The sequence below is a fragment of the Melanerpes formicivorus genome, unplaced genomic scaffold (genome assembly GCF_026170545.1).
Source record: "Melanerpes formicivorus ecotype bairdi unplaced genomic scaffold, bMelFor1.0.p_v2 SCAF_115, whole genome shotgun sequence".
Classification (NCBI taxonomy): domain Eukaryota; kingdom Metazoa; phylum Chordata; class Aves; order Piciformes; family Picidae; genus Melanerpes; species Melanerpes formicivorus.
The window spans coordinates 542,152-566,354 of record NW_027142467.1 but is presented as its reverse complement, the minus strand read 5'-3'; the positions used below and the strand labels follow the sequence as shown (position 1 = coordinate 566,354).

Here is a 24,203-nt window from a genome sequence, read left to right as displayed (position 1 = left end):
AACCACTTCTGGGTTTTAATCTCTTGCCTCCTAGTGAAGGATGAGACAGCAAAGCTTTCCCTGTCCCTGCTGTGTCTGTGCCCTGGAGGTCTTCATGGGCTCCTTATTTCCCCTGCACTCTTTCTGCTCCTCATGGAGAAGTTCCTGAGCTGTCCTTGAAACCAGCCCTCAGTTAAAGGTGTTCTGGTGTGTGGCTCATGGCTTGCTTCTGGAGTGTGTCAGGAGCTTCCTGAGGCACTGCTGGCCCTAGGCAGGGCATGGGGCAGCTGTGCTGGCATCACACACCAGAGCTGCTCGGGTGCATCTGGCTGGGGAGTGCCAGTGCACCCAGAGTGCAGCCCTGTGGGGTGGGACAGGCAAGCAGCAGCCTGACAGCACCATCTCAGGGCAGCCAAAAGGAACCTTCCTGCTCCAAAGCCACACCAAAAGGAACCTGTGTCCTGCTGCTCCTGTGGGTGGTGGGAAGCACCCTGCCCACTTCAGTCATGTGGAGACAGCAGGAGGGGCATTGGTGCTGGCTCTGGAGGCTGAGGCATGCTGAAGGCTTAGCAGAAGCAGCTAACTCTTGCAGGAGACAGGACCCCCTGGTCCCTGAGCCAGGTGGTGCTGGGGGTCAGGGACTTCTGCTGAGCAGGACTGGCCAAAGGAGGGGAGGAAGCAGCTTCCAGACAAGGGAGAAAGCTTGGTGCAAAGGTGAAAACTGAGAGAGTTCTTTGGTCAGCATCTGCTCCAAGTGTGGTGATAATCAGTGGTGTAAGTGAAGTCAGAGAGCCAGGAGGATGCTCAGGGGGCTGCAGCATGTGCCCTGTGGGGCCAGGCTGGGAGAGCTGGGGCTCTTCAGCCTGGAGAAGGCTCCAGGGAGACCTCAGAGCAGCCTTGCAGGACCTGAAGGGTTCCAGGAGAGCTGGGGAGGGACTCTGGCCAAGGGCTGGGAGTGCCAGGCTGAGGAACAATGGCTTGGAGCTGGGAGAGGAGAGACTGAGAGTGGAGAGGAGGAAGAAACTGTTGAGAGTGAGGCTGGGGAGACTCTGGCACAGGCTGCCCAGGGAGGTTATGGCTGCCCCCTCCCTGGGAGGTCCCCTCCCAGGCCTTGAGCAGCCTGTGCTGGTGGGAGGTGTCCCTGCCCGTGGCAGGGGGCTGGAGCTGGCTGAGCTCTGAGCTCCCTTCGGACCCAACCCACTGCCTGTGCCCAGGCGCTCTCAGAGCTCGCTCTGGCCAGGGTCAGTCCTCTGAGAGGCTCTCTCCTGAGGCAGCAGCTTTGCCTGTGGCTTTGGCACGTGCCTATGGGGCACTTGGCTGTGCCACTGGCTTGTGCCAGGCTGAGGCTCGCTGGCTGGCTTTGGCAGACAACATCTACCTGGAGATCCTGCACTCGAGCCGCCCGGAGCTGGAGGAGGCCAGAGGCATCCTGCGCAAGGTGGAGCGCCGGCAGCTCTACAGGTTCCTGGGGGAGACTCGGCCTGAGACGGCCAGGACGGTCATAAAGGTAACCTCCAGGGCTGGGGGATGCTGCAGTCCCTCCCTGCTGCCCATCCTTTATCCTTTCTGCCCCCGTGGCTCGGGCTTGGGTTGGGTTTTCCCTGTTAATTGCTGTTCCGAGGCCAGAGGCAAAAGCTCTCCTCCTGTGCTGAGCCATCAGCCTGGCAGACACTGAGGGCTGGAGCTGCTCTGCTGTGAGGACAGACTGAAGGAGTTGGGGCTGTTCAGTCTGGAGAAGAGAAGGCTCCCAGGTGACCTCATTGTGGCCTTCCAGGATCTGAAGGGGGCTACAGGAAGGCTGGGGAGGGACTGCTCAGGATCTCAGGCAGTGATAGGACTAGGGGGAATGGAATGAAGCTGGAGGTGGGGAGATTGAGGCTGGAGGGGAGGAGGAAGTTCTTCCCCATGAGAGTGGTGAAGCCCTGGAATGGGTTGTGCAGGGAGGTGGTTGGGGCCCTGTCCCTGGAGGTGTTTAAGCCCAGGCTGGATGAGGCTCTGGCCAGGCTGATGTAGTGTGGGGTGTCCCTGCCCATGGCAGGGGGGTTGGAACTGGCTGATCCTTGTGGTCCCTCCCAACCCTGGCTGATACTATGATACTATGACACTGCAGAGTTTGCTCTGCAGCCAGCCAGAAGGGTGGAAAAGAGGCAGACTCAGAAGCTGCTATTGCAGCTTTATTCTGGGGAATCGATCTCAAGAGGTGAGACTGAAGGAGGAGCTGGGGCTGGGGCTGGGTAGTGTGAGGAGGAGGAGGCTGAGGGGAGGCCTCCTGGCTCTCTCCAGCTGCCTGAAAGGAGGTTGTGGAGAGGCTGCTGCTGGTCTCTTCTCACACACAGGTAATTAGTGACAGGACAAGAGGCAGTGGCCTCAAGCTGCAGCAGGGGAGGCTCAGGCTGGACATCAGGAAGAAGTTTTTCCCATCAGGAGTGGTCAGAGACTGGCACAGGCTGCCCAGAGGGGGTGGAGGCACCACCCCTGGGGGTGTTTAAAGGCCATTTAGAGAGGCAGGACATGGTGGAGGGGTGAGCTTCACAGGGCAGGGTCAGTGCTTGGACCTGGTGATCCCAGAGGTCTTTTCAGGCTGAATGGTTCTGTGACACCAAAGATGATCTCAGAGATCATCTGCTCCAGCCCTCTGCCATGGGCAGGGACAGCTCCCAGCCAGCCTTGGCCCCAGCCAGCCTTGGCCTCAGCCAGCCTGGCCACATCTTCTCAGGAGAAGCCTGCTCTGTGGAAATCAGAGATCGTGGAGCAGAGCCTCCTGGAGGCACTGCTGAGGCAGAGCAGTAACACAGAGGTGATTGGGCACAGTCAGCACAGCTTCACCAGGGGCAAGTCCTGCCTGACACCCCTGGGGGCCTTCTGTGACAAGGTCACAACATCAAGAGATGAAGGCTGAGCAACTGAGGTCATTGCCCTGGTCCTGAGCAAAGCCTTTGACACTGTCCCACAGCACATCCTGGTCCCCAGCTGGTGCAGGATGTGCTCCATGGAAGGAGCATTCAGTGGGTACAGAACTGGCTTGAGAGCTGTACCCAGAGTGGCTCTCAATGGTCCATGGCCTAGTGGAGGCCAGTGACAAGTGGAGTCCCCCAGGGCTCAGTGCTGGCACCAGGCTTGGTCAACATCTCTGTTGGTGCCATGGACAGAGGCACTGAGGCTCCCTCAGCACCAAGCTGTGTGCTGCAGCTGACAGCTGGAGGGAAGGGATCCATCCAGAGGGACCTGGGCAGGCTGCAGAGCTGAGCCCAAACCAACCTCAGGAGGTTCAACAAGGCCAAGGGCAAGGTCCTGCAGCTGGGGCAGGGCAATCCCAGGCACTGCTAGAGGCTGGGCAGGGACTGGCTGAGAGCAGCCCTGAAGAAAAGGCCTTGGGGGTGCTGGGGGAGGAGAAGCTCAGCAGGAGCCAGCAGGGAGCACTTGCAGGCCAGAGAGCCAAGCAGAGCCTGGGCTGCAGCAAGAGAAGTGTGGCCAGCAGGGCCAGGGAGGGGATTCTGCCCCTCTGCTCCACTCTGCTGAGCCCACAGCTGCAGCTCTGGGGCCAGCTCTGCAGCCTCTGTGCCAGGAAGGCTCTGGAGGGGCTGGAAGGTGTCCAGAGCAGGGCCAGGAGGAGGAGCAGAGGGCTGGAGCTGCTCTGCTCTGGAGCCAGCCTGAGAGAGTTGGGGTTGTGCAGGCTGGAGAGGAGAAGGCTCCCAGGAGACCTTCTGGTGGCCTTCCAGGATCTGCAGGGGGCTGCAAGAGAGCTGGGGAGGGACTTTGGAGGGTGTCAGGGAGGGACAGGACTGGGGGGGATGGAGCAGAACTAGAAGTGGGGAGATTGAGCTTGGCTGTGAGGAAGAAGTTGTTGCCCAGGAGGGTGGTGAGAGCCTGGCACAGGCTGCCCAGGGAGGTGGTGGAAGCCTCCTGCCTGGAGGTGTTTGCAGCCAGGCTGGAGGTGGCTGTGAGCAACCTGCTGTGGTGTGAGGTGTCCCTGCCCATGGCAGGGGGTTGGGGCTGGCTGAGCCTTGAGCTCCCTTCCAGCACTGACAGTTCTGTGGTTCTGTGATTCTAAGTTTGCTTCTGCTCTTTGCCTGGGAAGAGGCAGTGTTGAGATGCAGCACTGTGAAAGTAGGAAGGAAGAAAACAGGAAATCACAGAATGGGTTGGGCTGGAAGGGAGCTCCACAGCTCAGCCAGTCCCAGCCCTGCCCCCAGCAGGGACATCCTCCCCTGGAGCAGGTTCCCCAGAGCCCTCTCCAGCCTCACCTTGAACTCCTCCCTGGGCAGCCTGCTGCAGTGTTCCAACAGCCTCCTGGGGCAGAACTTGTTCCTCACATCCAGCCTAGATGTGCTCTTCTCTCACTTCAAACCATTGCCCCTGGGCCTGTCCCTGCAGGCCTTTGGGATCAGTCTCTCTGCAGCTTTCTTGTAGCCCCCTTCAGGCACTGGGAGCCTTCTCCAGGCTGAACAACCCCAGCTCCCTCAGCCTGTCCTTTTAGGACAGATGTTCAGTCCTCTGGGCATCTCTGTGGCTTCCTCTGCACTCTCTCCATCAGCTCCAGGTCTCTCTTGTGTTGGTGTCCCCACAGCTGGCCCCAGCCCTGCAGGTGAGGTCTCTCCAGGGCAGAGCAGAGGGGCAGGATCCTCTCTCCCCAGCTCTGGCCACACTGCTCTGGCTGCAGCCCAGGCTGCCCTTGGCCTCCTGTGCTGCCAGTGCCCATTGCTGGCTCCTGCCCAGCTTCTCCCCCACCAGCACCCCCAAGGCCTTCTCTGCAGGGCTGCTCTGGCTCTCATCAGCCCCCAGCCTGGATTGGGATTGAGGGTGGCCCTGACCCAGGGGCCTTGCACTTTGCCTTACTGACCCTTCTGAGGCTCTCCTCAGCCACCCCTGCAGCCTGTCCAGGTCCCTCTGGTGGCTCCCATCCTGTCCTTCAGTCTTACCAACCTCATCCCTCAGCTTGGTGTCACCTGCAGCCTTGCTGAGGGTGCCTCAGTCTGCCCATGGCATTGCTTAGGCTGCTGCTCAGCACTGCCCTGATCCAGAGCCCTGAGGGACAGCACTTGTCACCTGTCTGCACCTGGAGCTGCTGACCCTTGGGATGTGAACTGTTTGTGCACTGACTGTCAAGTTTGTGCCCTTGTGAGGAGGAGGTCAGCACAGATGCCTCACAGATAAGGTGATGGGCAAGAGTGCACTGCATGAGTTCCACCTCCCACCTTGTACAAGCTGGGTCAGTGGGAGGAGAGAACACCCCTGGAAAACAGCCCCAGGAGTGGAGTCTTGGGGCATGCACACTGGAGAGGGCAACCTGGAAAGCAAAGGGCAGCAGAGAGCAGCCAGTGAGCAGAGGCATGTTGGCATGCAGGGAGCAGCTGAGCAGGCTGCCCCCTGGCAAGGCTTTTCCTCTGGCTTGGCTCACTCCTGACCCTTCCTTGGCCTCTCTGCACCCAGGAGAGCCCTGCTGCCTCGGCTGGCAGGGTGTGACTGAGTCCCTGCACTGGGCAGGGCAGCAGCCACACCAGTGCTGCTCCTCCAGTTCCTTCCTCATGTCCTGTCCTGCACTCAAATCTTTCCTCCTGAGGCTCAGGCTGCTCCCAGAAGATCTTAGAATCACAGAATTGGTTGGAGAAGACCTTGGAGGTCACTGAGTCCAAGCATCATCTACTGCTAAACCTTGGCCCTCAGCACATCTCTGCCTCTTTTAAACACCTCCAGGGGTGGGGATCCAACCAGCTCCCTGGGCAGCCTGTGCCAGTGTGTGAGAACCCTTCCAGGGAAGAGGTTTCTTCTCTTGTCCAGCCTACACCTCCCCTGGAGCAGCCTGAGGCACTTTCCTGTCATCCTAGCACTTGGCACTAGAGAGGAGAGACCATGTCCTTGTGACCTGCTTTCAGGGGGCTGAAGAGGCTGAGAAGGTCTCCCCTCAGCCTCCTTTGCTCCAGGTTTTGCCCTCCCAGATCTTGCATCTTGCCCAGAACCCAGCAGCCCTCTACAAAGGAGACCTCCTCTCTGCTGCCCAGCCACAGCCTGTGGTGGGAACTCAGGCAGGGCTGTGCACAGCTGCTCTCCAGCAGCCCCTGCTCCTCCTGCCTCTAGCAGTCCTTGAGGCCAGAGCCAGAGAGGACTCCCTTGTGGGTCTCAGCTTTGGCAGTAGGTCACCATCCCCTCCAAAGCCTGCCCAGGAGCTTGGTGGTTGTGGCTGTGGCTTGGCTTTGCAGTGGGGACTGCTGGCCTCAGTGCTGTGTGTCCCTGGGGCTTGTTCCACGTTCCAGGCTGGAGGTGAAGCTCCCTGCAGCCCTTCACTTGCTCAGTGCAGTACAAATGTTTCACACTTGGCTTTGGGGCACTGCACTGCCAAACACTGGCAGCAGTGACAGCCTTGCTTGAAGGCAAGGTGAGTGCTGGTGGCTTTTGTGGAGGCTCCAACACCCTGCATGGACACCACCCTCCTCCCTTCCTGCTGCCAGGTGTCAGCCCCCTCCTCAGGCTGGCAGATTTGGGGCTGCTCAGCTGTCTGAGCTGCTTTGGTGTCTAAGAGCTGTGGGAAACGTGTGGCTAGGGTGTGCCAAGGCCTCAGCCAGAGTGCTGCAGGCAGAGGCTGGCAGGCTGTGGAGGAGTGCAGGCTGCTGCAGAGCTCTGTCCTGCTCAGTGCACCACTGTCAGCTTGTTGTGCTTTGAGGCTGGATGCCTTTAGGAGCCACAGAGATGAGGAGCAGAAAGGTCCAGGGGTGGACCAGAAAGTGTTACCTAAGCTATTTCACCCCCATGAGCCCTGCAGCCCCTGATAGCTGTTGCTCTCTGTTCTCCCTCCCCTCTCTCCTCAGGGTGCCCTGGCTGGGGGGGAGTTGAGGCTTGCAGCCTTGAGCAGCCTGCAGCTGGCAAGCTGAATGTTTAGCTTTGTCACTCAGGCTTGGTGTTGGGGTGGGAAAGAGAGCTCTGGGGGAGGTGCATTTGGGCCTGGGCTGGGGGAAGGCCCTGGAAAGCTTCAGGCTCAGTGAGGTGGGCTGTGGATTTGTGGGGCTTATGTGCTTCCTGGCACTGTTGTGTGTAGCTACAGCATGTGTCTTGCTCCCTGTAAGGCCAAACCACAGCTGAGCTCTTCCCTGCAAGCTGGTGCAGAGCTCTGCCCTGCTGAGGGCAGCAGTGTCAGCTTTGCTGCTCTCCTTCCAGAGCAACAGCCTGCTGGAGAGCTTTGCCAACTCCAGGCCAGAGAAGAATCCTCCAGATGTGGTGCTAAAGGCTGAAGATGTCATAATTGATGTAAGTACCTCAGAGCAGGTGGTGGAAGCTGGAGAGGCCTTTCAGTGCCTTTGCAGTGGAAAAAGCAAACCCCCAGGGCTGCCTCACAGGAGCTGGCTCAGCTTTGCAGCTCGGGGCTCTGAGAGCTTCCCCCTGGGAGCTTTGCTGTGGCTGGGGGCAGAGGCTGCAGGCAGCTTTGCTGGGCTGCCCCTTGGGCACTGCAGGTGATGAATGCCCTCCCCTGGCTGTCCTCCCTCTGAAAGGAGCAGCAGGGAAAGCTTTGGGTTGTGGCACCTGGGCAGCAGGCTCAGAGTCCCTGCTGCAGGGAAGCTGCAGGCCCCAGTGGTGCAGGGACTGCACTGCATGGCTGGTGCATGGCAGCCACCCCTGGGCTCCTCTTCTGCACAAAGCACTCAGTCTGGTGGGAAGGAGAGGGCCTGAGACAGAGGAGAGAGCCCAAGCAGCCTGCAGGTGCTGAGCAGCTCAATCCCTGGTTTGGTTCTGGGAAGAGCTGATGAATGGCTTCCATGGAGTGGATCAGAAACCATTTGCAGTTCCCTCTTGCTGAGCAGCTGCTTCAGGCTGAGTTAAGTCACAGAATACTGAATGGGTTGGGCTGGAAGGGACCTTAAAGCTCAACCAGTTCCAAGGCCCTGCCATGGGCAGGGACACCTCCCACCAGCCCAGGCTGCTCAAGGCCTCAGCCAGCCTGGCCTTGAGGAGGTCAGGCCCAGGGAGGGGGCAGCCATAACCTCCCTGGGCAACCTGTTCCAGTGTCTCACCACCCTCAGGGATAAATCCTGATCCCAGAGCCTTGTGCTAGTCCCTGGATGCCTCATGCTCTGCAAAAGCAACCTCTGCTCACACAGAGACACTCTGACACTTCACACACAGCCACTTCCTCCTGCAAAACTTCCAAGGGGCACAGCTTTGCCTTGGAGAGTCCTGCTGCTGCCCTGCCTCTGAGGTGGGAGAGGAAACAGTGCAGCAGGGAGCTGCCACCTGCTCTGGTGCCTGGCAGCAGCATGAATTCTCCCTGCAGAAGAAGAAGTCGGCTCTGGAGTAGCTTTCCCTGTGCCCCCAGTGGAAGTGGGCTGCTGCCCACTGCCCACAGAGCTGCTGGGGTTAGCAGGCAGGTGTGAAGAGCCCTCTCTGAAGCTCTGTGTTGAAAGGTGCCAGCTCTGCAAGCAGGGCACAGCATGCTCCTGCTGCTGGGAGCTGCAGTGCTTCAGAGCACACAGCTCTCTGTCACTCAATGTCCACCTGGCAGCTGCAGGGTGAAAGGCAGTGGAAGGGAAGATGCAGAATGCCAAGAGCAGGAATCCTTTGTGAGCTCTTTGTCCCTCAGGGCAGGGCAGTGTCCATCTTGATGGTGAGAAGGCCAGAGGACAAACCTCATCTTCTTGGTCTTGCATGCCAGGTTATCAACATGGATTATGGCATGAAGGAGCAGAATCCCATTGACAATGTCCTCTTCTACTGCAAGGCTGATCCCTCCAAGGCAGTCAACATCACTAAAGAGCAGGTAGGCCTCTGCTTTCCTCAGCTGGCTTTGAAGGGCATCAGCCCCTGTGCTGGGAGTGACTGCACTCCTTCCTGGTAGCTGTCAGCAGTGGCAGGGAGGTGGTGCAGCCTTGCAGGTGTGTCCCAGGAGTGTGCTGGGATGCTGACAGCCTCTGCATGTGAGCAGTGTGGAGCTGCAGTGCCCTGGGAGCCTTAGCAAAACACAGCAGCTTTGGGTGGGTTGCATGGGATGGGGCTGCAGGTTGAGGCCTGTGCCCTAACCACAGAGATGATTCCTGCAGCAGCAGAGGGCAGCAGGAGCTGAGCAGTCCAGCCCAGGGGGTGGACACAGGAGGCTGTGTTACTCCATCCCCAGAATGCCTGCATCTCCCCTTCACAAGGGACCAGCCCAGGCTGCCCAGCCCCTTCTGCCCCCTCTCTCTGCCCCTCTGCTGTGCCTGGAGCTGGCAAGCTGAATTGTCAGCTGTGTCTCTCAGGTTTGCTGGGGGGGAGGGTAGAGAGGCATGGCTGGGGGCACTTGAGGCCTGGGGGTTTGGTCTGGTTTGTAGGAAGGCTGTGGAAGGCTGTGGCCTTTAAGGAGGTGTTTGGAGAGCCGTGGCTGAGGTGGAGCATGGGCTCTGTGTGTTCTCTGCTCTGGTGCTGCTCTTTGTAGTTCTGAGCAGTACTGCCATGGGAACTTCCAATCCTTTCCTTTGTCCTAACCCCCTGGGGGAGGGCTGCAGAGCTTCTGTCCCACTCCTTGAAACAAAGACAGAGGGTTTGCTGCTCAGGTGAAAAAGGTTCAGAGGCCTCCAGAGCCCCAGGAATGCTAAAGCTGCCTCCTTCTCCCTGCCCCAGGTCTCCAAGCTCCTGCCCATGACCTTTGCAGAGCAGGTGATCCGAGTGTACTGCAAGAGTCAGGACCCAGACACTGTCTCAGCTGCCAAGCAGTATTTGATTCAGTGGTGTATAACAAATGACTTCACCAAACCACAGGTAACAAACTCCTCTCCTCCTCCTCTTACAGCTCTCCCCAGAGACTAAGGGCTGGGAAGTGCTTTCATTCAAACCCTTGGCATTCAGGCCTCCTCTCTGGGGCACTTCCCTCCTGTGGCTCTGTGGTGGGTTGCAATCCCCCCCCCCCCCCAACATTAACTGTGCCTGAGCAGCCCAGCTGGAAGCAAATGGAAGCTGTGTTCACAGGCAGCTGCACTCCACAATGGAATGCACTTAATAGGTACAAAACTGAGCCACCTGACCTCCTTCTGTGGCCTGGTGGCTGTGGGGCAGGCTGTGGAGGGAGTCTGCCTGGGCTGCAGCAAGGCCTTTGCCACCATCCCCCACAGCAAGCTCCTGGCCAAGCTGTCAGCCCCTGGCTTGGCCAGCAGCAACTCTGAGCTGGGTTAGGAAGTGGCTGGAGGCTGAGCCCAGAGAGTGGTGGTGAATGGTGCCACAGCCAGCTGGCAGCCAGGCCCCAGTGCTGTGCCCCAGGGAGCAGTGCTGGGCCCCAGCCTGTTCCATATCTTCACTGATGATCTGGAGGAGGGGATGGAGTCCATCAGCAGTGAGTTTGCAGCTGACAGCCACATGCCCCTTGCAGGCAGGGCCCTGAGTGCTGGTGCTGCTGCAGGGTAGGCAGCTGTGCTTGTGTCACCCAAGCTTTCCTCAGCAGAAGATGCTCCTGGAGCTGGCCTATGGCTCTTGGGAGCTGTGAGGATTCTCCTTCCTTCTCATCAGGGGTGTTCATGGCCCTGCCTTGGCAGCTGATTTGCTGTGAGACCCTTCAGGGAAAGAGCTGCATCCTCTGAAGGGAAAGGCCACCCAGCAGAGCAGGGCTCTCCTGTGCTGAGGCTGCAGCTGGAGGCATGAGCAGCTTGTTCTAAGCTCATTCTTAGCTCCTGTTCCTGGCCCCTTGGGAGATGCAGTGAAGTTCAGAAGGGATTTGAAGAGCAGCTAATTTCAGCAGGGTCAAGCAAGGAGCTTCCTCTGGTGCTGGGAGTGTGGCAGTCCCCTGTGAGCATGTTCTGATAGCTGGCAGTGCCCATCCTGCAGGCCCTGGCTGGAGCTGCTGTGGCTGGGGCAGGTCTGAAGGAGCTGCTGTGCTGGATTCAGAGGAAACCCTTCCAGTAATGGTTCTGATTCCTGTCCCAAATGGCCAGGTGCAAGCCTGCTGATCCTGGGCTGCTGCTCATGTTTAGGGAGAGGAACTGCCAGTGCTGAAGGCTTCTCAGAGGGCTGCAGAGCCTCCCCTGTGGGGCCAGGCTGGGAGAGTTGGGGCTGTGCAGCTTGGAGAAGAGAAGGCTGCAGGGAGACCTCAGAGCAGCCTTGCAGGAGCTGAAGGGCTCCAGGAGAGCTGGGGAGGGACTCTGGACAGGGGCTGGGAGTGCCAGGCTGAGGAACAATGGCTTTGAGCTGGGAGAGGAGAGACTGAGAGTGGAGAGGAGGAAGAAACTGTTGAGAGTGAGGCTGGGGAGAGCCTGGCACAGGCTGCCTCCTGCCTGGAGGTGTTCAGGACCAGGCTGGATGAGGCCTTGAGCAGCCTGTGCTGGTGGGAGGGATCCCTGCCCATGGCAGGGGGCTGGAGCTGGATGAGGTTTAAGGCCCCTTCCACTTCAGGCCATTCTTTAGCCCCCAGCAGATGGTACCCCTGAGTGCAGCAGTTCCCACCTCTGGGGTGCACAGTCCCCAGTGCCTTAGGGCCTTGGACCAACTGCTGCCTGTTGGGTCTGATTCTGAGCTGCTTCTCCCCTGGGCTGGGTAGAATGCAGAGGTGAATGTGCCCTGATTAATGCTTTCTGCCTCGCTGTGGCAGGATGGAGATGTGGTTGCCCCTCATCTAACCCCAATGAAGGAGAGCTGGAACAACAGGAGGAATGATGGACACAGGACAGCTTCAACTCCCAGCTGCAAACAGAGGCTTACTTTTGAGAAGTAGGGCCTCTGCTGCTGGCACTGCTGAGGCTGCTGCTGCAGGGGGTGGCTCCACCTGAGCAGCCAGTGGCAGGGGCTGGGGGAGTGTGTGGCACAATGCAGAAGTGCATTTTCCAGGACAGTTTTCATGTAGATAATCGAAGTGCATATTGCAACTGAATCTTTAACAGCTGGCAGCCTGCTGCAGCAGAGCAAACCCACCCCTCAGCTGCTGCTGAATGTATTGGCACCCTGGAGCAAGGGCAGCCCGAAGCACTGCAGTTCAGTGGTGCTGCAGAGAGTGCTGAAGACACCTGGCCTGCTCCTGCTGCCCCTCAGCCCTCCTGGAGCTGATGCTGCTAGCAGAGAGCCTCCCAGCTCAGCTCTTTTGGAGAGGGCTGCTTGCTTTTCAGTGCCTGTGGAAGAGAGGAGGAGCTGAGTGAGCCTCTGGAAGCAGAGGGAGGTGAGAGGACTCGGGAGGAACGCTACATGGCATCTCCAGGAGCAGCAAAACTGATGGCCTTGCAAGAGAGAAGAGGAGGGGGAGGAGAGGAGGCTCTTCAGGAGCCAAGGACCACCCTGGTGGTGTGCAGCAAGCTGGTGAGGAGGCTGCCTCTGCTGCGGGTGGCAGCACAGCTCCCTGGCAGCAGCAATGCACTGCAGTGCCATGCAGCCTTTGTTGCTTGATGGTGTACTGCTGATACACTGAATGTTGTGTTCTTACTGTTTCCCTGACCTGCAGAGTGCTCAGCACCTCCTGGCTTGAGAGCTGGCAGGGATGCAGAGCTCCTGGCTGGTGGGGGTCTGCTGGGGACTGGGGGAGGTGGGCACGGAAGCCTTGGGGACTCTGCACCACCTGCACCTCGTTCCTGCCTCCTGCTGCAGCAGGCAGAGAGCCTCTGCAGGAGTTCTTTGTCCTTCTGTCCCTTCCCTGATCCTCACAGGTCTGATTGCTGTGCCTCTGCCATGAGGAGCTGTGAGGGCTTTTACGCTTCCCCCTCCTGGCAGCACTGCAGTGAGTGCTGCTGTCTGTCTGTCCCGTCCAAAACCCTGGGGGAGAGCTTCTCCCCTCAGCATTTGCTCAGGTCTGGAAGAAGGAGGCTTTCATTAAATAAAACCTCAGAGTCTGAAGAAGTTCACCCTTGGAAGTGAAGATGAAAGCAACAGCTTCAGGAGTGCTCAGAGACTGGAACAAGCCCTGGAGTTCAGTGTGTGAAATGGGCAGGAGGAGCTGAGGGCCCAGAGCTGACAGCCAGGCATGGGCTTCCCCTTGGAGCCTGTGTGCCCTGCCACGGGAGCTGCTGCCCCTGAGCCAGAGGGGAGGGGAAGGAGGATTCACAGCCTCACACTTCCCTTGCTGGGATAAGCAGAGGCTGTTCTGTGCTCTGCTGCTTTCCTGCCCACCTCTGCCCAAGTGCCTGAAGGGGATGTGGTGCCACCTCTGCTGCTCTCATCTTCAGCAGGGTCACAGCTGCAGGTGACTCTCAGAAGGGGCTGTGACCTCTCCAGAAGCTTCTGAATGTTCTACTGACAGAGCAGCCTCCTGGAGTGAAGGCATCCAGCTGCCTTGGCTGCACAAAGCCAGGGCCTGGGCAGGGTGCTGCCATCCTGCTCCTGGTGCTGGGGCTGTTCTGAAGGTGCACTTTGTCCCTGGCCAGCAGCCTTTGCTTATGTTGAAGCAAAGCTTTGTACTGCAGTGCAGAGGTGGAGCCTTTCCTTCTCTCAGAGGTCCATCTGAGCCTCCCTGCACACAATACAATTTACAGTTCTTTTATGAAGTTGTGGTCTGTGGACTCCAGCAGCAGAGCTCTGACTGCACAGGCCCAAAGCACTGCCTGCCAGGGGGGCACTGTGTGAGAAGGACCCATGGGCAACTCAAAGGGGTTGTGTCAGGTGGTGACAAAGTGCCCAGGAGCCAGCACTGGTCCCTGGCAGCCCAGAGGCAGCTGAGTGCTGAGCTGCAGCCAGAGCAGGGAGAGCAGCAGCACAGGGAGGGGATTCTGCCCCTCTGCTCTGCTCTGCTCAGCCCCCACCTGCAGCACTGCCTCCAGCTCTGGGCCCCCAGCACAAGGAGGACCTGGAGCTGCTGGGGAGGCTCCAGAGGAGGCCACAGAGATGCTCAGAGGGCTGCAGAACCTCCCCTGTGGGGCCAGGCTGGGAGAGTTGGGGCTGTGCAGCCTGGAGAAGAGAAGGCTCCAGGGAGACCTCAGAGCAGCCTTGCAGGAGCTGAAGGGCTCCAGGAGAGCTGGGCAGGGACTCTGGCCAAGGGCTGGGAGTGCCAGGCTGAGGAACAATGGCTTTGAGCTGGGAGAGGAGAGACTGAGAGTGGAGAGGAGGAAGAAATTGTTGAGAGTGAGGCTGGTGAGAGCCTGGCACAGGCTGCCCAGGGAGGCTGTGGCTGCCTCCTGCCTGGAGGTGTTCAGGGCCAGGCTGGATGAGGCCTTGAGCAGCCTGTGCTGGTGGGAGGGGTCCCTGCCCATGGCAGGGGGCTGGAGCTGGCTGAGCTCTGAGCTCCCTTCCCACCCAAACCATTGCCTGATCCTAGCTGGAGGAACCAGCTCATGCCTTGGGCTGAAACTGCAGCCCCAGGCCCTTGGCACCACCCCTGGGGAGCAGCAGATCCCTGACCTCAGCACAGGGGCCAGGCTGGACATGGACAGCTCTGCCCCAGTGCCCAGCTCTGCCCCAGTGCCCAGCTCTGCCCCAGTGCCCAGCTCTGCCCCTGTGCCCAGCTCTGCCCCTGTGCCCAGCCCTGCCCCTCTGCCCAGCTCTGCCCCAGTGCCCAGCTGTGCCCCAGTGCCCAGCTCTGCCCCTGTGCCCAGCTCTGCCTCTGTGCCCAGCCCTGCTCCTGTGCCCAGCTCTGCCCCTGTGCCCAGCTCTGCCTCTGTGCCCAGCCCTGCTCCTGTGCCCAGCTCTGCCCCTCTGCCCAGCTCTGCTCCAGTGCCCAGCTCTGCCTCTGTGCCCAGCTCTGCCCCTGTGCCCAGCTCTGCCCCAGTGCCCAGCTCTGCCCCTGTGCCCAGCTCTGCCCCAGTGCCCTGCCCTGCCCCTCTGCCCAGCCCTGCTCCTGTGCCCAGCTCTGCCCCAGTGCCCAGCTCTGCCCCTGTGCCCTGCCCTGCCCCTGTGCCCAGCTCTGCTCCAGTGCCCAGCTCTGCCTCTGTGCCCAGCTCTGCTCCAGTGCCCAGCTCTGCCCCAGTGCCCTGCCCTGCCCCTGTGCCCAGCTCTGCTCCAGTGCCCAGCTCTGCCCCAGTGCCCTGCCCTGCCCCTGTGCCCAGCTCTGCTCCAGTGCCCAGCTCTGCCCCTGTGCCCAGCTCTGCCCCTGTGCCCAGCTCTGCTCCAGTGCCCAGCTCTGCCTCTGTGCCCAGCTCTGCTCCAGTGCCCAGCTCTGCCCCAGTGCCCTGCCCTGCCCCTGTGCCCAGCTCTGCTTCAGTGCCCAGCTCTGCCTCTGTGCCCAGCTCTGCCCCTCTGCCCAGCTCTGCCTCTGTGCCCAGCTCTGCCCCTCTGCCCAGCTCTGCTCCAGTGCCCAGCTCTGCCTCTGTGCCCAGCTCTGCCCCTCTGCCCAGCTCTGCCCCTCTGCCCAGCTCTGCTCCAGTGCCCAGCTCTGCCTCTGTGCCCAGCTCTGCCCCTCTGCCCAGCTCTGCTCCAGTGCCCAGCTCTGCTCCAGTGCCCAGCTCTGCCTCTGTGCCCAGCTCTGCCCCTCTGCCCAGCTCTGCTCCAGTGCCCAGCTCTGCCTCTGTGCCCAGCTCTGCCCCTCTGCCCAGCTCTGCCCCTCTGCCCAGCTCTGCCTCTGTGCCCAGCTCTGCTCCAGTGCCCAGCTCTGCTCCAGTGCCCAGCTCTGCCCCAGTGCCCAGCTCTGCTCCAGTGCCCAGCTCTGCCTCTCTGCCCAGCTCTGCCCCTCTGCCCAGCTCTGCTCCAGTGCCCAGCTCTGCCTCTGTGCCCAGCTCTGCCCCAGTGCCCTGCCCTGCCCCTGTGCCCAGCTCTGCTCCAGTGCCCAGCTCTGCCTCTCTGCCCAGCTCTGCCCCTCTGCCCAGCTCTGCCCCAGTGCCCAGCTCTGCCTCTGTGCCCAGCTCTGCCCCAGTGCCCTGCCCTGCCCCTGTGCCCAGCTCTGCTCCAGTGCCCAGCTCTGCCTCTGTGCCCAGCTCTGCCCCTGTGCCCAGCTCTGCCCCTCTGCCCAGCTCTGCTCCAGTGCCCAGCTCTGCTCCAGTGCCCAGCTCTGCCCCTCTGCCCAGCTCTGCCCCTCTGCCCAGCTCTGCCCCTGTGCCCAGCTCTGCCCCTGTGCCCAGCTCTGCCTCTGTGCCCAGCTCTGCCCCTGTGCCCAGCTCTGCCCCTCTGCCCAGCTCTGCTCCAGTGCCCAGCTCTGCTCCAGTGCCCAGCTCTGCCTCTGTGCCCAGCTCTGCCCCTCTGCCCAGCTCTGCTCCAGTGCCCAGCTCTGCTCCAGTGCCCAGCTCTGCTCCAGTGCCCAGCTCTGCCTCTGTGCCCAGCTCTGCCCCTGTGCCCAGCTCTGCTCCAGTGCCCAGCTCTGCCCCAGTGCCCAGCTCTGCCCCTGTGCCCAGCTCTGCCCCAGTGCCCAGCTCTGCCCCTGTGCCCAGCTCTGCTCCAGTGCCCAGCTCTGCCCCAGTGCCCAGCTCTGCCCCTGTGCCCAGCTCTGCTCCAGTGCCCAGCTCTGCCTCTGTGCCCAGCTCTGCCCCTCTGCCCAGCTCTGCCCCTGTGCCCAGCTCTGCCCCTGTGCCCAGCTCTGCCTCTGTGCCCAGCCCTGCCCCTGTGCCCAGCTCTGCCCCTGTGCCCAGCTCTGCTCCAGTGCCCAGCCCTGCCCCTGTGCCCAGCTCTGCCCCTGTGCCCAGCTCTGCTCCTGTGCCCAGCTCTGCCCCTGTGCCCAGCTCTGCTCCAGTGCCCAGCTCTGCCTCTCTGCCCAGCTCTGCCCCTCTGCCCAGCTCTGCCCCTGTGCCCAGCTCTGCTCCAGTGCCCAGCCCTGCCCCTGTGCCCAGCTCTCCTCCTGTGCCCAGCTCTGCCCCTGTGCCCAGCTCTGCTCCAGTGCCCAGCTCTGCCCCAGTGCCCAGCTCTGCCCCTGTGCCCAGCTCTGCTCCAGTGCCCAGCCCTGCCCCAGTGCCCAGCTCTGCCTCTGTGCCCAGCTCTGCCCCTGTGCCCAGCTCTGCTCCAGTGCCCAGCTCTGCCCCAGTGCCCAGCTCTGCTCCTGTGCCCAGCTCTGCTCCTGTGCCCAGCTCTGCCCCAGTGCCCAGCTCTGCTCCAGTGCCCAGCTCTGCCCCAGTGCCCAGCTCTGCCCCTGTGCCCAGCTCTGCTCCAGTGCCCAGCTCTGCCCCAGTGCCCAGCTCTGCCCCTGTGCCCAGCTCTGCTCCAGTGCCCAGCTCTGCCTCTGTGCCCAGCTCTGCCCCTCTGCCCAGCTCTGCCCCTGTGCCCAGCTCTGCCCCTGTGCCCAGCTCTGCCTCTGTGCCCAGCCCTGCCCCTGTGCCCAGCTCTGCCCCTGTGCCCAGCTCTGCTCCAGTGCCCAGCCCTGCCCCTGTGCCCAGCTCTGCCCCTGTGCCCAGCTCTGCTCCTGTGCCCAGCTCTGCCCCTGTGCCCAGCTCTGCTCCAGTGCCCAGCTCTGCCTCTCTGCCCAGCTCTGCCCCTCTGCCCAGCTCTGCCCCTGTGCCCAGCTCTGCTCCAGTGCCCAGCTCTGCCTCTGTGCCCAGCTCTGCCCCTGTGCCCAGCTCTGCTCCAGTGCCCAGCTCTGCCCCAGTGCCCAGCTCTGCTCCTGTGCCCAGCTCTGCTCCTGTGCCCAGCTCTGCCCCAGTGCCCAGCTCTGCTCCAGTGCCCAGCTCTGCCCCAGTGCCCAGCTCTGCCCCTGTGCCCAGCTCTGCTCCAGTGCCCAGCTCTGCCCCAGTGCCCAGCTCTGCCCCTGTGCCCAGCTCTGCTCCAGTGCCCAGCTCTGCCCCAGTGCCCAGCTCTGCCCCTGTGCCCAGCTCTGCTCCTGTGCCCAGCTCTGCTCCTGTGCAGGGGGAAGAGCAAAAGTGAATTCATCCTTGACCAACCTGATCACCTAGCAGGGCACTGGGCTGGCTCTGGGGGGCAGCTGCTGAGGTGTCCCTGGGTGGGCAAGCAGTGGGGTGGGCTGGAAAGTGAGGGGCTGTGCCCAGAGGGTGGTTAGCAGTGGCACAGGGCTGCACCCCAGGGTCAATCCTGGCTCTGGCTGAGGGGGCAGGAGCCACCCTGGGTGAGTTTGCAGGTGGTAGCTGGAGGAGCAGGGGGTACACCAGGGGAATGTGCTGCCAGGCTGGAGGCAGTGGCTGACAGGGACTGGCAGAAGTGCCAGGCCCAGCTCAGCAGGCTCAGCCCCTCCTCTGTGGCTGCTGAGGGCAGCCCCCTGCCAGGCAGCTTGCCAGGGAAGGCCCCAGAGGTGCTGTGGGCACAGGAGGTGCCCCTGCAGCACAGGATGCCTCTGGTGTCCTGGGCTGCCAGCAGGCAGAGGATGCCCAGCCCTCTGCTCTGCAGCAGTGAGGCTCCTCCTGGGTGCTGGGCACAGGGCAGGTGCTGGGCACAGGGTGGCTCTGCTGGGCACGGGGAGCAGCCTTTGTGTTACACCTTCCCCTCCCAGCTGGGGCTGGGAGCTTGGCCCCTCTGCAGCAGCAGTCAGCTGTCCCATAGCTGCTGGAGAGGGGAACTCTCCCTCGGGACTGCAGCAGGGACTCCCAGTGCTGCTCCTGTCCCTTGCAGAGCTCAGGCCTGGCTCAGCACCTCCTGATGGCACAGCAGAGAGCCGCCTGGGGGCAGGAGCTTCCCTGGCTTCTTGCTGAGCTCAAGCTGAATGAATCCTCTGCCTCTTCCCAGCCCTCTCACAGCCTGACCCTGCTCAGTGCATTCCTCCCTCACTCTGGGTCTGGGCCCTCTCCTTCCCAGCCTGGGGGCTGGCACAGTTCTGCTCCTGCAGCACCTCCCCGTGGCACTCCTGCAGCCTGTGCCAGGCTCCTGTTGTGTCAAAAGGTGAAGTGGCTTGGCAGAAAACAAACCTCCTGCATTCCAGCTGCTGCTCAGCTGGCAGAGGGGCTGGGGGTGAGTGAGCCCCAGGGCAGCACTCCCAGTGCTGTCACATCCTCCCCACTGACCTCTCACCATCTGGGCTGTGCCAACAGCGATGCCCTCCAGGCTGCTTGCACTCCATGAGCTCCCAGGGCCCTGCCTGAGGAGTTTGGCCACAGTCAACCAGGAACTTCTCCAAGCATCTTAACTAAAGTGCAGTTTATTGCCCCAGCAGTGCAGCTGCTGCTGGCCTGCAGGGGCTACAACACTGTCTGCAGGGCACCTGTGAGCGCCAGGGTGGGAGGGTGGCAGCGCCAGGGCTGTGCCCTGTGCCAGCAGGCCTGGCTGCTGCTGGCAGGGAACAGCTGTGCATGAGACATTGACCCCAAGCAGCCCTCTGATGCCACCTCTGTCCCTAGGGAGGTGGAGGTGGGGGGTCAGGCCAGGCCCCACACTTCCAGGCTGTGGATGTGGAACAGATCCTGGGTGGAGAGGGTTTCGTTGTCGAAGGTCTCGCAGGGGAGGCTGCCCCCATGGTGCAGGGCTCCATCCAGCCACAGCCCAAACCTGCCACTGGGGAGGGCCAGCAGCACAGTCAGCTGAGGCTGCCCCCATGGTGCAGGGCTCCATCCAGCCACAGCCCAAACCTGCCACTGGGGAGGGCCAGCAGCAGTCAGCTGAGGCTGCCCCCATGGTGCAGGGCTCCATCCAGCCACAGCCCAAACCTGCCGCTGGGGAGGGGCCAGCAGCAGTCAGCTGAGGCTGCCCCCATGGTGCAGGGCTCCATCCAGCCACAGCCCAAACCTGCCCCTGGGGAGGGCCAGCAGCAGTCAGCTGAGGCTGCCCCCATGGTGCAGGGCTCCATCCAGCCACAGCCCAAACCTGCCGCTGGGGAGGGCCAGCAGCAGTCAGCTGAGGCTGCCCCCATGGTGCAGGGCTCCATCCAGCCACAGCCCAAACCTGCCACTGGGGAGGGCCAGCAGCACAGTCAGCTGAGGCTGCCCCCATGGTGCAGGGCTCCATCCAGCCACAGCCCAAACCTGCCACTGGGGAGGGCCAGCAGCAGTCAGCTGAGGCTGCCCCTCCTGCAGACCTCCCCTGCCACCCCCTCTTGAGATGCCAGGCACGGGGGACAGGCCAGAGGGTGGTGAGAGAGGACAAGCAGCCACCCCAGGGCTGCCATGGGGCCTGCAGCAGCAGGGGCACGGGGATGGCGTGCCAGTGCTGCTGGGCAACCCCCACTGGTGTCTGTGGGTTCAAAGCACAGGGCAGCCTGGGCTCAGCCTGTGGCCCTGGTGGCAGTCAGGACCATGGAGGCTCTGGGCCACTGAAGCTGCCAGCGTGGCTCCTACCTGCCTGCCCCAATCATCAGCAGGTCCCTGTCCCCTTTCAGGAAGAAGTTGTTCCTGCCAGTCCACCTGAACACCTGCGTGGGGACAGCAGTCAGCCAGCACCAGGGCTGCAGTGCAGTGTCCCTGTTCCCATCCCTCTCCCTGTTCTGCAAGGGGCAGCTGGTCCCTGCTGTGTGCCCACAGGGAGATGTGCCCCAGCCCGGGGGCATTATCCTAGCCCTGGCTCCAGAGTCCCCTGGGATTCCCCTGGGATTTGCCTTCTCTCCCCAGCCCTGGGCCAGCCTGGGGGCTCACAGCCAGCAGGCCCCCAGCTGCTCCTCCCAGCTCCAGCCAAGTGCAGTCATTCAGCAGCACCTTGGGGATGCTCCTGGCATGGCCAGGTCCCGGGGGCACCGCCAGCCCCCCGCCCCCCGGGGTGCCCCCCGGCCGGCAGCCTGCAGCCCCCACCTTCAGCCGCGGGGAGAAGGAGAAGAGGAAGGTCTCCCCCGTCCCGTAGAAGCCTTCGCTGTATCGAAAGCTGCTGCAGGAGAAGGCACCAAAGGCCTGGGGGGAACAGAAAGGAGGGGTGCGGGGGGTGGGGGGGGGGTCCCGTTCCGCGGTGCTCGGTGGGGCTCCGGGGGCCAGGACCCAGCCCCATCGTGCTGCCGGTGGTGAGGATGTGGCCGAGCCCCAGGCGGTGCCAGGTTCACCGTCCCCGGTGGCACAGGGCAGCTGGGCCGGGAGGCTCTGGCCGTACCTGCAACTCGGTGTCCCTGACGAGCAGCAGGGCAGGGGACCCCGGGCGCCCCCCTCTCTGGTACAGGGTCCGCAGGCTGCAGGCGTCCCGCCCGCGGCAGTACAGCAGCTGCCAGGGCTGCTTCGTCAGCCGGGGGGGCAGGTGTGGGCTCAGCTGGGGCAGAGGGGGCTCAGCCAGGGCTGGCAACCTGCTTCCGAGCAGCCTGCCCCGAGCAGCCTCCCAAGGGATGTGCCTGAGCAGCCTCCCAAGGGATGTGCCCGAGCAGCCTCCCAAGGGATGTGCCCAAGCAGCCACCGCCCCACCCCCCCCCCCGCCCCCGAACATCCCCCACGGGAGTTTCCCCACAGAGCAACCTCCCCCCCCGCCCCCCCCGCCTAGCATCCTCCCCCTAAGCACAACCACCCCACCCCCACCCCACCCCTCTCCAGGCATCTGCTCAGGAGACCTCCTCCCAGCTGCGCATCCTGCTGAGCGCTGTCCCCAGGCATGCTCCCAGGGAGCCTGCGCAAGCTCCCAGCCCGAGAACCCTTCTAAGATGCCTCCTTCGGCATACCACCCACCCCCCACACACCCTCCCCCAGGCAACCCTCTGAGAGGCACTGCGGGGGGGGGGCTCCAGAGACAGGAGGATGTCTGACCCATCTGTCCTTGTGCTGGAGCAGCTTCTGGCAGGACAGTGGCCATGGCCGTGTGGCCCGGGAGAGATGAGGGTGAGGGTGGTGGTCCCTGTGCTGGCAGGAGGGTCCCTCACCTCCTGGATCTCCTTGTCCTGCAGGATGCTGCTTGCCGTGCTCAGCACCAGCCTGCTCGGCTCCTCCGGGGCCGGGGTCTCTGCTGGGGCTCCCTCCCAGCCTGGCTGCTCCTCTCCGTCCGACGCTCCCCTTCCCGCGGGCAGTTCCTCGTCCTGGCCGGGCTGGAGGCAGGTGGAGGGCAGCATCCCCGCCCTGAGGGAGCAGCATCCCCGGACCTGCCCTCAGGGGGTGTCCCCCCCCCCCAGGGGGTCCAGGGGCTGGGCAGAGAGGCTGCAGGGATGTGCACTTGGCCTATCCCAGGGCACTCCAAGGCAGCTCACGGCTGTCCACGTCTAACAGCCCTGCTGTGCCACGCCGTGCCCTGGCACCCTGCTGCACATGGAACTTCAGCTTCGGGTACGGTGCCGCCCGAGGAGGAAGTCTGGGAGGCTTCCACAGCTACAGCCCAGCCTCAGCCCCGGCAGGAGGGGTGAAGTCCAGCCGCTCCCCAGCCTGCCCACGGCCGAGCTGCTCCCCGGGCACGCGTGGAGGGGGCAGGGTGGCTGCCGGAGTCCCTCCTGGCCACACGCTCGGGGTGCCTGTGGGTGCAGTCGCTGCCCAAGGGCAGGTGGGCAGCGGTCCCCTGGGGTGGGGAATGGGCAGAAGACTCCCCAAGGCGAGAGGAAGGACGAGCAGGGGCAGCCCCAGGTAGCAGATCTGCCCCCAAGGTGCTCGGGGCGGGGGCGGGGGGAGCAGGGGGAAAGGGGCAGGTCCCGAGTGCCATTACCCTCCCCAGCCCCTCGCTGTCCCCAGGGCAGCCCCCATCTGTCCGTCTGTCCATGTGTCCAGCAGGGCTGGTGCCTCCCGGGGCTGCCCTGAAGCCTGTTCCCAGTGCCCACGCTGCCACCTGGGCCCCTGCCACCCTGGACCTACCAGGAGCTGGTAGCGGCCACGGAGCCCTCTCATGGTGGGGGGTGGGCGCCGCTGGGAGCCTCCGCTGCCGGGGAGCCCTCGGCTCCACCCCAGGTTAATGTTCGGCAGCGCCGGCTCCTCCCTGGGCTGGCACGGCTGGCACGGCTGGCACGGCTGGCCGGGGCTCGCAGGGCTCCGCGCTGTGCTCCCCTGCAGGGACGGCTCCCGTGTGGCGCTGGGGTGGGTGGGCAGTGCCCCCCTGCAGGAGCCAGGCTTTGTGTTGCCAGGCAGGCTGCCGGGGGAGGCGGGGGGGGGTGTCCTGTTTGGGGGTCAACAGCCAGGGCCTGCCTCTGTTGCTGTTTGCAACAGACTGTTGCAAGAGTTGTGGCAACTGCCAACACCTGCCCGGCAGAGGAGGTGGCGCCAGGCTCTTGCTCTGCCAGGGTCAGCCTGGGGTGACAGCCTGCACTTGGGTGAGCTGGTGCCCTGTGACAGCAGTGACACCCCAACCCCCCCGAGAGAGACGTTTCTGTAACCCCGCAGGGCCTGGAGGGAGGGACTGTGGTGCTCCAGCTGTCCCCTTCCCACTGACAGCCCTGCCCAGGCAGCCAGCACCGGCACCAGCCTCTGGCTGCAGCTGTGGCATCCCCTTGGTGCCAGTGCAGGAGTTTCTGGGTGCCCTGCATGGTGGCACAGTGGCCACAGCAGCCTTCCCCGGCCCCACTGCAGGCAGGGCTGGGCTTGCTCCTTGCCCCCCCGTGGCAGAGCCTGTTGCAGCCCCATCAGTCCTGGCTGCCCAGGTGGGTGGGGGCCAGCGCCCACTCCCCACCAGGCTTTGATGGCAGTGGTGGTCCCTGGCTGGCAGCTGGGGGGGTTGGGTGGTTTTTCACTCACCTATCACCATAAACATTCTTTGGAACCACTCTGAGGCAGAGCTTGGCACAGCCAACAGCTGCTGGCAGGGTCCAGAATGGGCTAGGAGGTGCCAGTGGCCCCCAAAGCCTCCCTTGGGCCCCCCCCCTCCTGCTCAGGAGCCAGGATGAGACATCCAAGCCCTGCCTGAGCTGCCACGGGGTGGCTCTTCCTTCCCTGACCCCCTGCCTGCTGCTGCCTGCAGCCCTTCCCTGCTCCTTTCTGTCCCTGCCCTCTCTGCACCCCCTCCCACACCACTGCTTCTGTCCCTGGCCTCACCCAGCCTGTCCCCATCCCCATCCCTGCCCTTCACACAGCCACTGCCACCACTGTCCCTGCTGGGACCTAGCCCTTGACCCTGCCCTGCTCCTCTGGGTCCCCTCACTGCTCCCAGCCCTGCCCCTGCCCTTGCTCCTTACCCCTTGCCCCTTGGCCCTTCCTCTGCCCTGGCCCTGGCCTGGCTCCTGGCCTTTTTGCACCCCTGTCTCATCCCCTGCCCTGTCCATGCCAGTGCCCACTCCTCTGTCCCTGCCAGCCCTCTGCCCCAGGCCTCACACCATCAGCTCTCCCCAGGCCCACTTCTGGGTGCAGCTTTGGGACCTGCTTCCCTGGGAGCCCCAGGGGGACCCAGCGCTGGGAGCTGAGCCCTGGGCAGTCACAGACCCAACTCAGCTGCTGGGGACAGAGGCTGGAGCTGCTCCCCTGGCCAGCCCAGCCCTGCTGGCTGTGGGGGGGAAGGGCTGCACCCCCAGGCAGCCCCCATACAAACCTGCTGTGCGGCTGAGCTGTGCACAGCCCCCACTTCCCAGCACCATGTGGGCTCCAGCCTGCCCCAGAGATGTTTGCTTCTTGGTGTGCCCCAGGGCCACTTCCCTCCCTCCTGACCAAGATTGCTCTCAGGTCCTCTCCTGATCCCCCCCTGCCCTGGGAGGTGCCTCCCAG

The 24,203-nt window shown here is 63.0% G+C and overlaps 2 protein-coding genes across 3 annotated transcripts in view; one reads left to right on the top strand and one right to left on the bottom strand.

Annotated features, from left to right (window-relative positions):
• The window catches only part of SAMHD1 (SAM and HD domain containing deoxynucleoside triphosphate triphosphohydrolase 1), a 49,014-nt gene extending 35,626 nt beyond the window's left edge, over positions 1 to 13,388 (top strand). For both annotated transcript variants that reach the window (XM_068167319.1, XM_068167320.1), the window contains 5 exons: positions 1,347 to 1,486; positions 7,129 to 7,218; positions 8,618 to 8,722; positions 9,559 to 9,696; positions 11,513 to 13,388. In XM_068167319.1, coding sequence (XP_068023420.1) covers positions 1,347 to 1,486; positions 7,129 to 7,218; positions 8,618 to 8,722; positions 9,559 to 9,696; positions 11,513 to 11,635 — 596 coding nt within the window. In that variant the 3' untranslated portion in view covers positions 11,636 to 13,388. The remainder of the gene's footprint in view (positions 1 to 1,346; positions 1,487 to 7,128; positions 7,219 to 8,617; positions 8,723 to 9,558; positions 9,697 to 11,512) is intronic.
• Positions 13,389 to 18,822: 5,434 nt separating this feature from the next.
• TLDC2 (TBC/LysM-associated domain containing 2) lies at positions 18,823 to 24,076 on the bottom strand. The gene is made up of 8 exons (XM_068167348.1): positions 24,031 to 24,076; positions 23,244 to 23,304; positions 22,371 to 22,668; positions 21,458 to 21,619; positions 20,707 to 20,859; positions 20,418 to 20,513; positions 19,971 to 20,044; positions 18,823 to 19,191 (listed from the first exon to the last, which is right to left on the bottom strand). Exons 1-8 carry the CDS (start codon positions 24,074 to 24,076, stop codon positions 19,056 to 19,058), a joined length of 1,026 nt encoding a protein of 341 aa, XP_068023449.1. The 3' UTR covers positions 18,823 to 19,055.
• Positions 24,077 to 24,203: the final 127 nt, after the last annotated feature.

Coding starts and splice junctions, on each gene's coding strand:
- TLDC2 (XM_068167348.1), bottom strand. CDS start 24,076: ATGGTGCTGGGAAGTGGGGGCTGTGCACAGCTCAGCCGCACAGCAG. Junction 21,620..22,370: donor GTGGCCGCTACCAGCTCCTG/GTAGGTCCAGGG, acceptor ACCTGCCTCCAG/CCCGGCCAGGACGAGGAACT. Junction 19,192..19,970: donor CTGATGATTGGGGCAGGCAG/GTAGGAGCCACG, acceptor GGCCCTCCCCAG/TGGCAGGTTTGGGCTGTGGC.